At 45.6% G+C, this 17,286-nt stretch overlaps 1 protein-coding gene across 1 annotated transcript in view; it reads right to left on the bottom strand.

Annotated features, from left to right (window-relative positions):
• The window catches only part of cdon (cell adhesion associated, oncogene regulated), a 49,500-nt gene that overhangs the window by 23,441 nt on the left and 8,773 nt on the right, over positions 1–17,286 (bottom strand). The window contains exons 2-7 of the mRNA XM_039782940.1: positions 9,695–9,833; positions 5,063–5,341; positions 4,389–4,535; positions 3,596–3,739; positions 3,207–3,497; positions 1,705–1,974 (exon numbers count right to left, since the gene is read on the bottom strand). Of these exons, the coding sequence (XP_039638874.1) occupies positions 1,705–1,974; positions 3,207–3,497; positions 3,596–3,739; positions 4,389–4,535; positions 5,063–5,341; positions 9,695–9,767 (1,204 nt within the window). The 5' untranslated portion in view covers positions 9,768–9,833. The remainder of the gene's footprint in view (positions 1–1,704; positions 1,975–3,206; positions 3,498–3,595; positions 3,740–4,388; positions 4,536–5,062; positions 5,342–9,694; positions 9,834–17,286) is intronic.

Below are 17,286 nucleotides of genomic sequence, written 5' to 3'. Positions count from 1 at the left end.
AGTTCCCTTATTTGATATCTCCTCGCTCCTCGGTCCTCGGTCCTCGGCTGAACCGGAAGTTGTTCTGGCCCTCCTTCTTGAAGGCCGTCTCAAAGCTCTTATTCCTGCGCCGAGGAGCTAGCATCGAGGAGCGATCTCCGAGGAGCTATGAGCGAGGATACAGAGAGCAGCCTTCCTGGAAGCCGTGCAGCTGAAAAACTTTGCTAACTCCACCCACACAGCTGACAAATTCGCTTGAGTGTGCTCCTACACCTGGACAGAGATATGCTACCAGGTCCTTCCCAGAAAAAGGTCAGTGCATTAGAGATGAACACCTGGGAGTAACTGTGAAGGATTACCAGCAGAGACGAGAGCCTCAATTCGGACAGAGCTCGGCTTACTGGATGAACTGGAACAAGTGAATATATGTTTTATAATCCTGACTGACTGACTGACTGACTGGCCGGATGTCACAATAGCTCTTTCCTGATGTGGCGAGGAGGTGGCAGTTGTGAGATTAGGTATTAGTGATAAGAGTTGCAACAACAAATATCAGAAAATAGTGAAAAAAGGTCAAGGTCATGTCTTTAAATTGCTTGTTTTCTCAGACCAGCAGTTCAAATCCCAAAGAGATTCATTGAACAATGATATATAAAACTGAGACAAGGCAGGAAACCAATGTACAGTATTGTTCTTGATTCATTTTCTGTCAATCAAGTGATCAAATAATCATTTCAGCATGTGTTGTGGCTGCAGCGCTGGGCTAGGTTTTTGACATGTGAGAGCCAGGAGGACACCACATCTCCCCTGTGGTGCTTCCCAATCGAAGGAGTTGGAAAATAACGATACCAAACTGAAAACCAAATATATTTCAGACTGTTCTTTGTGATGAATTGCTCATAATAATAACAACAGACTACTCACATCAATGATAGTGTTTACTTTGAATGCAAAGGGCATTGGATAGGCTCCGGCGCCTGGCACCTAAGAAACAAGTTAACACAAACTGACCTGAGAGTGTTTACCTCTGCCGGGCATGTCCTGCTTATCGGCTTCATATTCTCTTTTGTGTATATCTGTATTCTGTGGATGGGGGAGCAAATGTTTTGCAGTGACCCCGCCTGATCCTGTCTGATCTGTACTCCCTATGTACCACATGTCGCTGTATTAATCATGCTGCAAATAGAGGGGTGAGCTGAGGAATGGGGCCCTGGCGTACAGCGGCTGGGGAGGCAGGAGAGGGGAGACTTGGTGGGGAGGGGGGGCGTTGTGATGTGTTAATAAATAAAAGGCAGTTGTGTATGATGTTGACAGCTGGGTGGTCTGGTCCTCGTCATAACCCTCCACGGCTACTCCTTACATTCCAGTGTCCGGGGGCTTATCCCCGGCGGCGTGCACAAAGCTCACTCTCACGCTCAGGCTCAGTTCAAGGCTCAGGAGGAGGGCGGCCTTGGCTAAGCCTCTCCTACCAGCCCTCAGAAACACACACACACAAACACACACACACACACACACTCGCACTCAAAGAGCAAGGACTCCCTGCAGATACTGTATGCGCAGGCCCACAGAGATCCCGCCTGGTAGGATGCCTTTCCAACACTAGCAACAATCTTCGGAACAATGCACAATGATGTGGCGTGTCTCAAAAGTCTGTATTTAATACTAATACAAGCTGAGTCGAGCCATATTAAAGCCAAGTCACAAATTACGATGACCGATACATACCCGTTAGCGTCGTAAGGATTCCATATGACTGTGCCGAGCCAATCCCATTGTCCAGCAGACACTGGAACACGCCCTCATCCTGTGGTGTCACATTGGCAATGACAAGCGAGGATCCAGAGATCTGAAAGCGACGCGATGGGGTGATGGGGTCAGCGTTGAACAGCCAGGTGATGTTTGGGGAAGGGTTTCCTGTCGCCGCGCAGGTAAAATGGGTGGAGGAGCCGGGAGAGACCAGCTGGTTGGTCAGGCCCTCTGTGATAGACACAGGCTCTGTGGAGGAGAGATAGATTAGCATCACCATGGGATCTGCCGCAAACGGTCCCCACACCACAACAGCTAGGGCTGGGTACCCAATTTCATACTTTTTGGGCACTGACCGAATTGCCTCCTGACTATGGAGCATCGAAGAATGCCTCGTCGTTCAATACCAAATTTTTAAAATAGGATTGGAACTTGGAATTCCAACTTGGAATGGTTTGGAATGGTTTCAAACATTACAATTTCAAACATTACAATTCCAATGGAATCGTTTTTTTATTGTAATAGTTTGGAAAATTTGGTTTCGAATCCGATCATCGGTTCCAAATTCAACAAGCGCAAGTTTTGGTTTCCGGAGCGGCCACCGTACTTCCAGGCGCTTGTTGTGTTGCAGCCATGGAGCACAGTAAGCTGTGCTCTAAAGTCTGGCTTTATTTTACATTGACAGAGCTGGTAAAACTGTAAATCACCATTGAATCAAAATATATTCTTCCTCTTATCTGTGAAATAGGCATGTGACCCGTTTCCACCCCTGAAAGAATTGCCGATAAGAACCGGAATCGAAAGAAAGAATCAGAATTGGATTCAAAACTGTTAAAATCAAAAACGATGCCCAAACCTAAATTTGAAATACCTAAGGAGTCCCTAGCCTGGGTAAACCCTGACGAACTTCGGGCAAATTTGAGATTTGCTCTGCAAGTCAGTCTGGCGAAGAGCCCATTGAAACCCATTTCCAATGTCCCCAAAATCAAGGCACCAATCACAACCGCTGAGGCGGGCTTTACACCAATCACAACCGTTGAGGCGGGCTTTACGACGATAGCGCAGCGACGGCGAGCAGCTTTTTGTTTACATTCAACATGACGGCTGATTGGTTGAAGGACTATCCAGTTGCGCCCAGAGGCATTTGAGCGGCGTCCGCTGGTGACGCCCCTTTGGAAATGAATTGTCAATGAACCTTTCCCAGACCCACTCTCAGTTACAACTGAGAAGGGTCTGGTGTCAGCCAGGCTAGTAAATCCCATCAGCGTCAGTGAGCCAATAAGCATACAGCATGCTTCTACAAAGATCTAATAATGCTGCTGATTGGCTGTCTAACATTACACGTCAGGAAAAATACACTTGGTATTGAAAAAAGTTATGTTCAGGAACCGGTATCCAAGTCACTGTATTGGTTTTGGTATCTGTAACATTTTTTGAACAATACCCAGCCCTAACGAGAGCCTTTCTTGTGTTTTTCTTACCGAGAACATTGACAGTATAGTTGGCGCTGATCACAGTCCCTTGCGTGCTCTCAGCAGCACAGGTGTAACTCCCTTCGTCGCTCCTGGTCACCGAAACAAAGGCCAGGTTGTTGTGCTGCCGTTGGTGAGAAGGCCCCGGTGCGACCTCCTTACCGTTCTTAAACCATGTGGCCGCTGGTGCAGGACTACCAGACACAACGCACTCCAACGTCAGCGGCTGGGACCGCTGCACTGAAACCGTCACTGGGGCGGTGGGGTAAACTATCTGCACTGGGGGGGAGGAGTCTGAATCTAAAACGGGCAAATGAACCACGTTAGCACACCATAACAGAGCACACAGCTGAGACATGAAAACTTGAAAATCTTAAATGAAATGTCATCAGACTCACGTTTCACCGACAGCTTGGTGCCATGAGGCTGCATGACGGTTTCCCCAGTAACAGGGTTGAACGCACCGCATTTATACATGCCCTGGTGCCGGGCTGAAACCGAGAGAATCTGGAGGTTTCCAGACGGAAGAACTACATAGTCATCTGAAAAGAAAAAGGCAACAACAGTTTCAAGGAACTTCCACAGTATTAATATATTGTGTGTGTGTGTGTGTGTGTGTGTGTGTTTGTTACACCGTGAGCATGGTAAGTGTGTTTTATATGGCATCATGTTGTGATATCTGCAATATCAATAGAGAAACCATTTATAGATAAAATGACAAAATGGAAATGGATATTTTTTTATAAATTCTGTGGGGGAAAGAAAAACCTGATAAATCTAGAATCATCATCACATTGATGCACAAGTAGTCCATCTTACTGATTTTCAACATTGCCCGCAATAGCCTAATACAACCAGAAATGGTAAGAGAGTAATAGGGCTGCTTGCTCTGAGTCGATTAGTTGACTAATCTGTCGTTTCGGTCTTAGTGGACTAGATTTATTTAGTCCATTAGTCCTTTTTTATTCTTTTTGTCATGCTGAACGACTTATTTCCAAGAAATGTATGAGCACATCTCTGGTAAACACAGGATTACAGTGGCGCTTTTACATGATTCTTTTTGGATAAACTTGACAGATCTGAATTTCTAGTGTTTTGCAGTTTATATAGTCGTACTGCCAACCTCAAGTTAAAAGCATTATTCCAAAATACAAAAGGAACTTCTGATTGATTTGCTGGTCTCGAACAAACCTGTTGACCCTTCTATCCGCTCCCCTCGTGCTCTCAGCCTGGGAAGAGCTGGAGGGACGCTGTGCGGCAGAGGACACTCTATAAGAACAGAGCTGCCTTCCTGCACCGATAACAACCGCCGTCGGCCATCTTCGTATTCGGATATTTCTGCAGAGACAGAAAAAAAGAAGACTCCTTCAGTCGAACTCTCTTTCGGCGCAGACTATTGGACATTCAATATGAATATCCAACATTCGCAGTGAAGAGGGAAGGCAAAACCGCGCTACTTGAGCCAAGCTGTTTGTGTTGGATCGCTGGGTTTGTTTATTATTGCAGTGAGCGATTCTATTCAAGCCAGATACAGTTCCAGATCAGGGTCAACCCCTTAGGGGGTAGTGTCCAACAGCAAGCAGCACCCCAGCAGGAACATAACACACTACACAGGAAAGCCCAAGGCTCATTAAGGATACCGGTCAAGAGGCTTTTGGAAGGGTGCCCGAGTTTAAAAAAACTCCTACTGCTTCCTTCCCCTCCGCCACTCAGCAGCAGGCAGCCGAGGACAGGCATTCTTTCTAAGTGTTCAACACTCACAGAACGACCTTCCTTTTCTCAGGGCAACTTCCTCTCTTTTTTTCACCACTCTGCTTTGAAGTGAGTAGAAGTGTGCACCCAAGGGCAATTTTCTGTATCCGTACCTGCTATGGCCACGCGCGCGTGGCGGCTGGCGATGGCTGGCCCATGGTCTAAGCGTGCCACACACTGATAGACGCCAACATGGGTGGGCTTAAGGGAGGATATGGTGAGGAGGCCCTGGTTGATCTCCACACCAGACAGGTTGTCCCGGTCCAGGGGGCAGCCTCTGAAGCGCCAGGAAACCAACGCTGATGGAGGATTTACTAAGCAGCGCAGACGAGCAACGGAGCCTGGACTCTGGACCACGGAGGCAGGCTCAGAGCTGAAAGAGGGATACTGAGCTGTGGAGGAGACAGGAGCAGAGGAAAACAGGTTCACAGATTGGAATGAGTCATTTTGTCATAGGTTGGCCCAGTGCCTGAATTGGACCAAAAAAGGTGCCAGTACGATTATTCGACTAATCGTCTGTTTTGGTCTTAGCGGAGTCAGATTTCTTTATTCGATTGGTCATTTCTTTATGCTTTTTCATGCTGCATGACTTTTTTTCCCAAGAAAATGTATGAACACATTTCTTGTAAACACAAGATTTAAAGTGGTGCTTTTGCATGATTCTTTGTGGAGAAACTCGGTTTGACTGATTATTCGACAAAATCATATGAGTCGCCTAGGAATTTCTTTAGTCACAGTTCTTAAGACCAGCCCGACAGTATTAGTCTGGCTATCACCAGACCAAACTCAATCTTTTAAGACTGAACATTAGTCTGGGGAGCTCTGTGTTTTCTACTGCACAAGAGGCGTGATCAACGGGCATAGTTCAAATGACTCTGTACGCAATTGGATAGTCCCTCAACCAATCAGACCAACGATCCGGGTGACGTAGCAGCGACAGCGGCATCAACGGTTGCTGCGCTTCGGTGGCCACCCATGTTGAATGTAAACAAAAAGCTGCTTGGTCGCTTCTCTATCGTCATCGTGTTAAACCCGCCAATAGCGTGCCAGGTGGATTTTGTGATTGGTCCCTGCAGATTTGTAACGGAAGCAGGATAGATAAACGTACAGGTTTCCAGCCTGAGCTGCAGGGAGAAATCAAATCGCCGGCAGATTGGGCTGGGTTTACCCAGTCTACGACAGTATAGCAAATCTTTGAATTTCCAGTGTCTCACAGTTTATATCGTCACTATTTAAATATCACAAAAGGTTTCGTAAGTTGCATGACATGATCATCATGTGTCTTGGATATATTTAGATTCATACGTATATATGTTGTAGGTTTGTCCACGAATAGTCAACTATCAATCAACTAATCAATCTATGGAGCCTGATTCAACTGCTGACCAACAGTATCTGAAAACATTTTCTTATGAAACAAAGGATCATTCCATTAAGGCTATACAGGGGTTCTGAATGTCGGATTTTACATAGAATTGCTTTGTTTGTTTTCCAATAAATCATGATATATAGCTATGTGAGATATATATTTGGTATGAATATAAGCCTATTAATAATACTGTTATTAACAGTTAGAAGTAAGGGTACTTATGTGGACAAAAATCACAATTGGTGAGTGGTACTGGCTCATTTTCGGCACTGGGTTAGCCCAGATTACCAAACATATGTTCTCATGCAGATAGAAGTCTGCCTCCACCCAGAACAACACAATGGGGGGTGCTCAAAGAAAACCCAGAGACACACATCTCATAGACAAATGAAACTATCCGAATGACTTTCATATTTTTTGCAGATAGGTAATAAAAACAACAATGTGGAACTGTCCCTTTTTGCGGTTTTGTTTTTGCCATTCAAATTCAAAAGCTCTGTTATCAGTAAAAGCATGAGGCTACATCGACGTCTTCCTGATTAAGTTTGACTTTCAGGACGCACCAAAACCTTGTTTGGCCTGCTGTGATGTTATCATGCTATCGGCTTCTTTAGCATTCTAGTGGACGACAGGATAGACCTAACCTAAACCAGATGTTTCAAACAAAAAAGAAATGTTTGTGTAAATTATTACTTTAAACTTGCAATAATTTATTTTTTTGGCCAGTTGGGAACAGGAGACTCCACATCAAGCGGAAGAAATAACCCTAACACATTCAGCAGACACAGAGAAACATTCATTTGGAGTCATGTTTAAGGTGTTGTTGAATTCAAGTCCAACATTTATCCTCCTTTTGGCTAAAAACAGCTGCCATGTTGCTGCTAGAAACTGAAGAAAGCATGCATGAAAGCAGAGTCTCTTATCATTGCTGTGGGACACATTTCACATCACACAATCATTTGCTCCATTGTTAATGTACAAATGATGGAACACATATCAGCTTTAGAACAGGGGTCTTTAAAGGGATATGCCACCGTTTGTTGAAATAAGGCTTATCACACCTATCTATCTATCTACAGCCAGGATGAGCACTATTTCAACATACGGTGGCGTATTCCTTTAACGTTTTTATAAGCCAAGGACCCCTTAAAGTGATGGTTCGGAGTAATTTCACCCTAGGGTCCTTTGCACCATGACCTCGAGCCAAACACCCCCCCAGAAGCTTTTTTCACCTGGGTCGAACATTGGGACTGCGTAGAGTAAGTATGCGTTATCCGCTGAATAGCTTAGGCGCAGGGGCTAATGGATCCGAAAGTGTCTCTTAACATTACCCCACTAATAATGCCCGAAATGATACAAAGCGTCTACAGTAGTACAAATAGGTTATGCACTCATAAAACGATGGATTGTAAAGTTTGTAAGTACACTAGAAGTTTATGAACACTTGCCTGCTGGCTTCCGCTCTCTGCTGTTGTTGTGTTGCTGAGCGAGTGCTTAGGGACGTCTACAAATTACAACACCGAAGAGATGCAACAAAATATTTATTAATTTAACTTTTTTTTAAAGTAAGAACTGTAGAATAACTAGCAGGAGACAAGTTATAATTGAGGTAAGTTTGGAGACATTACCTTATTTAATCATTAAATTAATATATATTTTTGTTGCATCTCTTTCGCCGTTCGTGTTGTATTTGTAGACGCCGCCTTAACACTCTTAGTGGCCGGTAGTAACAAAAGCCGCCACAAAAAACAAAAACCCCCAGGCAAGTGTTCATAAACTTCTGGTGTACTTACAAACTTTACAATCCATCGTTTTATGAGTGCATAACCTATTTGTACTACTGTAGACGTTTGGTATCATTTCGGGCATTATTAGTGGGGTAATGTTAAGAGACACTTCGGATCCATTAGCCTCTGCGCTAAGCTATTCAGCTGATAACGCTACTCTACGCTAACTCTCCCAATGTTCGACCCAGGTGAAAAAAGCTTCTGGGTGAGTGTTTGGCTCGAGGTCATGGTGCAAAGGACCCTAGGGTGAAATTACTCCGAACCATCACTTTAACTAAAAGAGAGACGGAGCAGGGACCCCCTAATACATATATTGTATAAAATTGAGTTGCATATTAGGGATAGACCGATTATCGGCCCTGGCTGATTATCGGGCTGTTTTTTGGCAGTTTGCAGATTATCTGTATCAGCGTTTTATTTGCCTGATAACCAATAGAGTTAATGAATTAAAAAGTGGTCTACTTTGGCTCAGCTACAGCTCGGTGTCTGTCCCTCTGCTTCGGTTTCACTCACCACTGAGTCTGGCTTAAAGGTGCCGTAAGTAGGATTGCGAAGATCCAGAACTTAGCCCACAAAATTTAACATCAACAACTTCTCAGTCCTTCCCCCCCTTTCTGCTAAAGCCCAAAACGGTCTCCTAAGCCCCTCCTCCCACAAGGGAGAATGAATGTGTGTGCATGAGCTGTGACTGACACGCAGTTAGACACCCTCACTGGCCCTGATTGGTGCTTCTGAACAGGGAGCGGTGGATTTTTTGCAAATCTCACTACAGGCTGTAGGTGGTGCCAGAGGAGCCAGATTTTTTTTATTACCTGCTTCATGTAGTTCTACTGGAACATAGGGTCAGTTTCAGCAAATATGACAGAAAGTTAGTTTTATAAGTCTTACCTACTGCACTTTTAATGTTCCCGCCCACAACACTATCTGACTATGTGTTACTGGGTATTATGTTGAAAGTTTCTCATTTATTAAATAATTGCTTAAAGCATTTAAACAAAGTTTTGTTTTGGTTTGAAATATTCCAAAATATTTTGACTTAAAGATTTTCATTTTCACTGTAAATGCATATTGGTTCCAAATATCCGTTATCGGTTTCATTAACGAGTAATAATCAGTATCAGTCTGAAAAAAACAGCATCTGTCGATCCCTATTGCATATCAAACTAGGCATACATTCACATGTAGGGCGGCCTAAAGCCTCTATCCATACCTTTTTAGTGCATAGCATACTAAGCTATTAAAATAATAATTGTCGGCAGGATTTTATAACTCATTATTCTTAAACATACATGTAGCACCGTGAACCCTTAGGATGAACTGTATCTGTGGATGACTACCTTACTGGCTACCTAACCTATAGGCCAGTCATCAATGGGGTTTTTTTTTTCTCACAAATTATATGTGCTAATAATATGTTGGATTCAAGATACGACATTTTATTTTTTTTTAAATTAACAATCATTTGGTGGGCCCCGGCAGTAACTCTGAGGACCCCCTAAGGGTCCCGGACCCCACTGTTGAAGAGCTTTGCTTTAGAGGATCACACCACTTCCATCCGTGTTAAGCTGCGAGTAGGACAAGGGACTTACATGAGCAGCCGATGAGCAGGGCCTGGCTGAGACACAGCACAGTTGACAGGAGGACCCTGAGGCCACTGTCCATGGTGCACTCTGACCCCTGCCAGCAGCCGTGTTGCCCAGCACGTGCGCCCTCGTCTGTTCAGCAAACCTGCAACCCACAGCGAGGGGGACACGTCAGACCAGAAATCTGGGTGGAGACATGACAGCATCCGTACGAGCAAAAGAAGAGCTGAGCCGGATGTAAACGACAAAACGAGCTGGGAGGAGGATTTCAGAGGATCAACTGGTTCAAGGGTTTCTTTCACAAACTGGAATTTCTGTCGGTGCAGGTACTGTAAGGACCCACAAGGAAGCAGAAGGTCCCGGTGTGGTGTTCGGAGAGGACTGTCTTTATTCTCAGGTCTGACAGCGTAGACAGGAAGAGTACCAGCTCTCTTTAAAACATTGCAGACTTCAGATTTCAATTCGTTCGTTTGTGTTTGCCAGCTAGGTCTGGGAAATATATCGATATTATATCGACATTGATATATATGAGGCTATATATATCGCCTTCGATTTTGTATATCGTGATACGACGTGATACTGTTCTAGCTGTTCTATTATTTGTCTTTGCCCACTTAGTCATTAAATCCTTGCTACTGATGAATATTCATTAGAACTCTCACTGTGTTAATATTATGTGAACGCACCAATAGTCAAAAATATCGTGATATTTGATTTTCAGCATATATCGCCCGGCCCTAGTCTCTGACAAACCTTTCCGACCCCAGACACGATCTCCCACAGATAAGTCCAATCTGGTTTTGTTTCTTTGCGGGACTTTTTCTGCCTCGTCTGTGGCAACTGTGTAGCTCTTCTCCAAGTGAGACTTAAGATTTTGAACATACTGGGAATGGTCCTCTGTCACAGGTAGTCCAAAAGCTAAGTCGATTGGCGTCCGGACACGAGTTCGCAGGGTGAAAATCCAGTGACATCATTCTTAGATCAGTGGATCTGATCGAGGGTGGGGGGTTGGGGGGGAATCTATTAGCTTCCAAATGAATCCTGTACGACAATCCTTCTAATCTTCACGACACATCCCCTTTACGCACTCCTTGATCTCCACCTCCCAGCCTCTCCTCTGACCCCCGTTCTCAACCACTGCCGTGTCTCCACGGACGCTGGAATGTCCACCCCGTGCCTCTCTCCCCCACTCCCGCTAATGGAGTGGCCGTGGAGAGACGGTCGCCTCACTCCCAATATCGCTCTTGTCACACTGTGTTGCTTCCTCATAGGTTCACTGTAGCCTCAAGTGCAGGCCCAGACACACTGGAGGGCACGTAATTAGGAGCATTCCTCTATCCTTTTCAACCCGACCCCGACCCCTCCAACCGCGGCACCTCCTCCTTTTTTTCCTGAGAGTAATCCGGGGCAAGCTTTGATCCCAGGTTCCTGGTTGGTTACCGGGGTCGGAGCCTGAGGGGCGGCAGGACAATGGCCGTCCAGCTGTGATATTCACACTGCCGCTTCGGTGGCTCGCAGGCGTTAGCAGAAGGGCCGACCCGGGCAGAAGGCCGGGTCAAATTAAAAGGATGATTGTCTGGGTGGGATCGGTGGAGCTGAACAGGTTTCTAACCCTCATCCTAACATTGTTTCACTCAGGCAGGTCAATTTATTTAGCCTCCTCTGAAGGCTGCGGGACGGCGAGAAGATGACAACTCTGTCCCAGTGGGGGGAGCAAGTTTGGAGTCGGGCAGCAACGATCTTCGATTCATCTTTTGATTCCTTTTCTGAAACTATTTTGGTTATCTGGAACAAGCAAATGTTCTGCACTTTTGCTTTGCTTTCCTTGTGGCCTGAGACACTGATGCTTAATCCATCCTCTCATTATCCAGTGGTGGAATGTAACTAAGTACATTTACTCAAGTACTGTACTTAAGTCCAAATGTTGAGGTACTTGTACTTTACTTGAGTCTTTTCTTTTCATGCCACGTTCTACTTCTACTCCGCTACATTTCAGAGAGAAATATTCTACTTTTTACTTTTTACTACATTCATCTGTTACAGCTTTAGTTACTAGTTACTTTACACATTAAGATTTCTGTGCATAAAACACATGTGGATTATAAAATCTGATGTTCTATCATAAATGAAAATAGCCAACAATATAAGGGCCTACAAGTCCAGGAAATAATAAACTCTCCCAGCTCCTGGCTCCCGCCCCCTTCTCACCCCGAGGTCAAAGGTCAGGATGGACCAGCGGGTGTCTGGTGGCCTCTGGGCCGGCCCCTCGGGGTCACCTCCAGCGCTCCCTGTTTCACTCACACACATCCTCACTATTTTTACACACACACACTACCAAACACTCTACACGCAACAGGTGTAAAAGTGCTGCAAAGATTAATCGATTTCGATTAGATGTCAACTTTTAAATCAATCGCCAACTATTTTGCTAATCGATGAATAGGTTTGAGTCATTTGATGATGTCAGCTTGTTAAATGTGAATACGTTCTAGTTTCTTCTCTCCTCTGTGACAGTAAACTGAATAGCTTTGAGTTGAGGACAAAAGAAGACATTTGAGGGCGTCATCTTGGGCTTTGGGAAACTTTGATCCACATTTTCTGACATTTTAGAGACCAAACAACTAAACCATTCATCCAGAAAACAATCCACAGATTAAGTTAAAAAGTTATCGGAAGTTTCAGCCCTAAAAGAAACATTAAAAACTAGTAAAAACAATCACGTTTTCTGACTACAATGACACAACGACGTAATTTGGACTTTAGGATTGAACATACTGCATTATGTAGCCTACACTCTGCATTTCAGGCTCCAGTTTAAAGTGTGTGCATGCTCATTCGAGCAGATCCAACCCACATCTCACAGGCTAGCAATTCTCCATCCCACAAGTTGCAACAGGCGCTGCACACTGCCCCCATGTCATCAGTGGAAACGATCTTTCTCTCCCTGCCGGAATAATGATATATAATTACAATAATAACAACAGCGCTATAAAAAAAAAAAAGAAAAGAAAATGCAAAGCCAAGCGCAGGCACCTTGGCACATACGATGGTACGATGAGAAACCAGAGATGATTCTGAAACTCCCTTTCTCTGAATCCACCTTTTTCTCTCTCTCTCGTCTTACTTTAACCAGTGACTTCCTCCCAGCGGGCGCTACAGCACCGACTGGGTGCCCTTGTGTAAACACACACACAGCTGCCTATCTCGCCCATCGATCTGGCTCAACGAGGAAACACAGGGGCATCATTCCTGCCTCTTATCTGTTTGGCTTTCCTCTTGACATCCGCCACCATGAAGCCGCCCCAGTGGAGACAGACAGGATCTCTTGTATCCCTCATCACAAAGAGTTGTCCCGATGCTGGCTGCACCGGCTGCATGGACAGGCAGGCGAGCCCTGCTTCGTCCTGAGCAGACGCCCAGACAAATGCTGGAGCAAGCGGCCCTTTGGCAGAGGGGGGGGGGGAGTACCTATCACAGAGGGCCGTGCAATAATCAAAATTGTATTATGATTTCAGCTCCTAATGATCGCCATCGAGTTATCGAGAAAAACGATTATTTTGTACATTACGTTTTGCGAGTACACTCTGTACTGTGTTCTGAATGGAAAAAAAAGTATGAAGGGAAGTTTCACAGTTCAAGGTGTTTTCCCTGTTGATTTGTTTCACTGTTTTAAGAAATGCAGCATCGTTCCAAAGAGTTCAATGAGTACGAATAACCGTGATTATGATTTTTTTTTTTTTTCATAAAGGAGCAGCACTACTATCACATTAAGTCTGCTGGGCCAGAGAGCCGTCTCCTCTGGTCCCATGTTGATCTGCGGCCAGCCCACTCCCTCGCTCCTCTCCGCTCCCCTTCTCAAAACTCCAGACTATACTCCTTAAAGGAAAAAAATTAATCATGTGTTCCACATTTCCTCCTCCTAGCCCAAATCTGATCTTGTGTTACCCTCCTGTTATTGCACTTACGTTGGAGATGCACGGCCATTCTCAAGGCGGGATGATCGGCTGTAAATTGACGAGAGACATCCAGCGTACAAAACAGACCATTGAAAGCTGATATACAGACACGGGGACAGTTTATGAAAAGAAATGAGTTCAGTGTCAGTGAGTTCAAGTTTTTTTTCGGGGGGGGGGGTGTTGACCCATGTATGTTTGGGAAATGTCTGACTGACACCTAGCTTAAGTGTGTGAAAGCGAGAAAAATATAGCAGTCTTCTTAGACAGCGTGAGCCACTCAGTCTTTTATTTATTATTTATTTGTATTATTTTTTGTAGTTTATCCATCATGTTCCCTTTCGAGAAACCCATAGTAGAGATGTAGTGTTGACAGGCAGCACCTTTATTTATCTATCGTGGGAGTAATACAAAAGTCTGACACAGGAATAGCACCATATATCCCCTGGTAGGACAAGAGGGATCCCTGGTGATGACACAGGAGAAAATAAACACACTGACAGGCTGCCCTCGGGGAAGGGAAAGGGGTTCGAGTTCGGGGGGGGGGGTTTAGCACCTGCACTTCTTTTTGGCCTCCTCTCTGCAGGAATTACTTAAAGCCCCATCTGCCTGCATGTGGGGCTGGCCCATATCCCTGTCATATTGGGTAAACAGGGACAAAGGCAACGCGGCGGAGCATCAAAGACCTGCAGGGCAGAGGAAGAACAGGTCACAACTGGTGCTGCCGACTGGGGCGGGGGGGGCCTGGTCTCTCCGCTTCTCAACACTGCACAGCTGAACAAAAGTCAACGGCAAACATCATGAAGTAGGGCTGCACACTATATATATATATATTTTTTTTTTTATTGTTATCGCGTTATCGAATGGCGCAATAAGCACATCGCGAAAGACTGCGACACACTGCAAAAGACACTCCGAGATCTTGAGTTAGTTGAAAGTTGAAAGAAAAATACTGGGAAAAAACTGCACTTTAATGTAACGGTCATTCTTTTTTCTTTTCTTTTTTATTGCGGAGCCTTTTATATTCAATTCAATGTTCAATTTGTTCAATAAAAGAATGTTGGAAATGATTTCCTTTCCTTTTGTTCTCAATTCAACAAGCAATTTGCTGCATTTATGCAGAACACTGAAAGCAGCAGGATTAAGCGCAACTTAATTTATCGCACGTTATGTCGTTATTGCGATATTCAACAACGCTATCACAAATTGCCTATTTTGCTCACGTCGTACAGCCCTAGCGTGAAGCCGCTCCAACACTGATTGGACAGCAGGGGGGGGGGCAATCCTGAATGCTCCGGCAGTCAATACCAGAGTGGTATATACTGTATAAGGTGTATCTTAAAAAGAGAGATGGAATTGTAACGAATGCCTGGCACTGGATGAAGCTCAGAGTTGAGCGTGAGGGAGCAGTGGGGGCGTATAAGAGGAAGAGCAAGTCTTTTCTGGTATGATGGTCTAATCTGACCTGTGCACTGAAGCTGATTCACATGCTATACCCCAAACCTGTCTGCACTCGCCCCACATCTCATGGACAGAGGATCTGCAGCACGCATTCCTCAGCCTCACACACACACAGGCAGAGAGAGAGACAGAGAGAAAGAGACAGAGACACACAGACAGAGACAATGTTAATGTACATATAACTGTTAATTGTGTTTTGGCTGAATGATGACTTGGCAAAATTGTTATTGAAACTTTCATGCCAATAAAGCCCCTTGAATTGAATTTGAGAGACAGAGAGATGGACACAGAGAAAGACACACACACACACACACACACACACACACACACACACACACACACACACACACACACACGATGGGAGATACATTGAAAACAAGAAGAGAAGAGCCAATGTGGGGGGAAGATTACGAGAGAAAATCGAAAGAAAAGCCCTCTGGGAGAGGAGTAAAAGGAGATGGGGGGGTAAAAAGAGGTGAAACATTCACGAGGAGGTAAAAAGTTGCCAAGCCCGACTCATTTCTCCTCCCTCTTTATTTGGCTCAGAGATAGACGTACAGATAATGGCCGAGCTCGTTTCCACGTCTGCCAAAACTGACTGGTGATTCAGCCTACAGCCTACATTCAGCTCAGCCCCCCCCCCAAAAAACCTCGGGAAGAGCGTCCTGAGAGAAGAGACTCTAGGGGACCATTATGGGCTTCTTCTGCTGGTCTGGGTGAGCCCACTGAGGCAGCCCTGGGCCACGGAGGGAACTAATGAGTGGAAAGACTGGGCCTCTGGTATGGGCCTAACTCGGTCTGTTGAGACGTTATTAAAAGTGGGACAGACTTAGAGAATGGGAGGGAGCTAAAAAAAAAAAAAAGAGTGAGAGAAAAAGAAAGAGAGAGACATGATTTGGAATCCAATAAGGGAATTAGGACGGGAGAGAAGAGAAGAGGGGTCCTTTTTCGTTTCACAATGAGAAAAAAAAAAATAGGGTTTAGTCAATCCATAATACAAAATGAGTGCCCTTGTCTGAACCTGACATCGTGCAGAAAGTTAATGCAAGTCCCCGTGATAAAGGATTCAAACCAGATCCACAAATGAGATCCACCTTCCATGGAGAGTCTGTATTTCAGACACTGCTGTGTGTGTGTGTGTGTGTGTGTGTGTGTGTGTGTGTGTGTGTGTGTGTGTGTGTGTGTGTGTGTGTGTGTGTGTGTGTGTGTGTGTGTGTGTGGTGAGAGACCGCAGGAGGACAGGGCAGAAGCAGTCCGGGAGGCGCAGGGTAACGGCGGGGCCACGCGGGTCCCAGAACCCAGAGAGACACCGCAGCCCTGACAACACGGCCGTGGTATGGGATCAGAAAGAGAGGGGGGGGGATGAAAGGAGAGGGCCCCCGGGGATCAGACAGTCACATCCCACAATAGCCCTGTTTACCGAGGACACACATCCCCCCCCCCTTCAACATCTCCGTTCACCAAAAGCCCGACCCTCCCAAAGTGCCAGGGCCGGGACCTGGGAGACAGCGCTAATTCTAGCCCCAAGGCTTGTTGGCCGCGGACACAAACAGAGAGCTGAGAGGGGGAGAGAGAGAGAGAGAAAAGGAGGGGAGGTGGGGAGGTAGAGAGAGTGGGGACTGAATGGTACAGTATGTAAGACCCATCTTAATTGGAGATTGTTCTGCAATGCCTTGTTTTTCCTGGGAATCGTTAAGGGGGGGGTGGGAGGTGCGGTTGTTTCCCAAGGACCTGAACAGCGGGATTAACCACAGGGGCGAAACTCAATAACGGCCTCGGACACTGGAAACAGATCCCCGGGTATCGCCGCCATACAAGGCCACCTCGAGACCCTTTCTGCAAAGCGCATGTAACTAACAACCCTGCCCCATTGTCGGGGGGCACTCTGGGCCCTTCCGGCTGATTTCACAGGCTTTTCAGCCCACAGGGGAACGTCTGCTCGGACGAAGAAAAAAAAAAGAAGGTAATTCTGATGGAAAGGAGGAATGCACGGAGGGGCCGTCTTGCCCGCAGGGTGCGTTATAACACCGATGTCCAACATGTGCCAAGAGTCTGATTCTTCACGCCAGGCGAGAGACGAGCTGGGATTGTGCAGCCGTGGCACCGAAGCAGAGGAGGCCACACATTCCTTCGATATCAGCCTTGATTAGAGAGATGATGGGAAAAGATGTCGATGCAGGGGAG

Source organism: Perca fluviatilis, chromosome 2, assembly GCF_010015445.1.
Source record: "Perca fluviatilis chromosome 2, GENO_Pfluv_1.0, whole genome shotgun sequence".
NCBI classification, from domain to species: Eukaryota; Metazoa; Chordata; class Actinopteri; order Perciformes; family Percidae; genus Perca; species Perca fluviatilis.
This window is presented reverse-complemented; position numbering and strand designations above follow the sequence as displayed.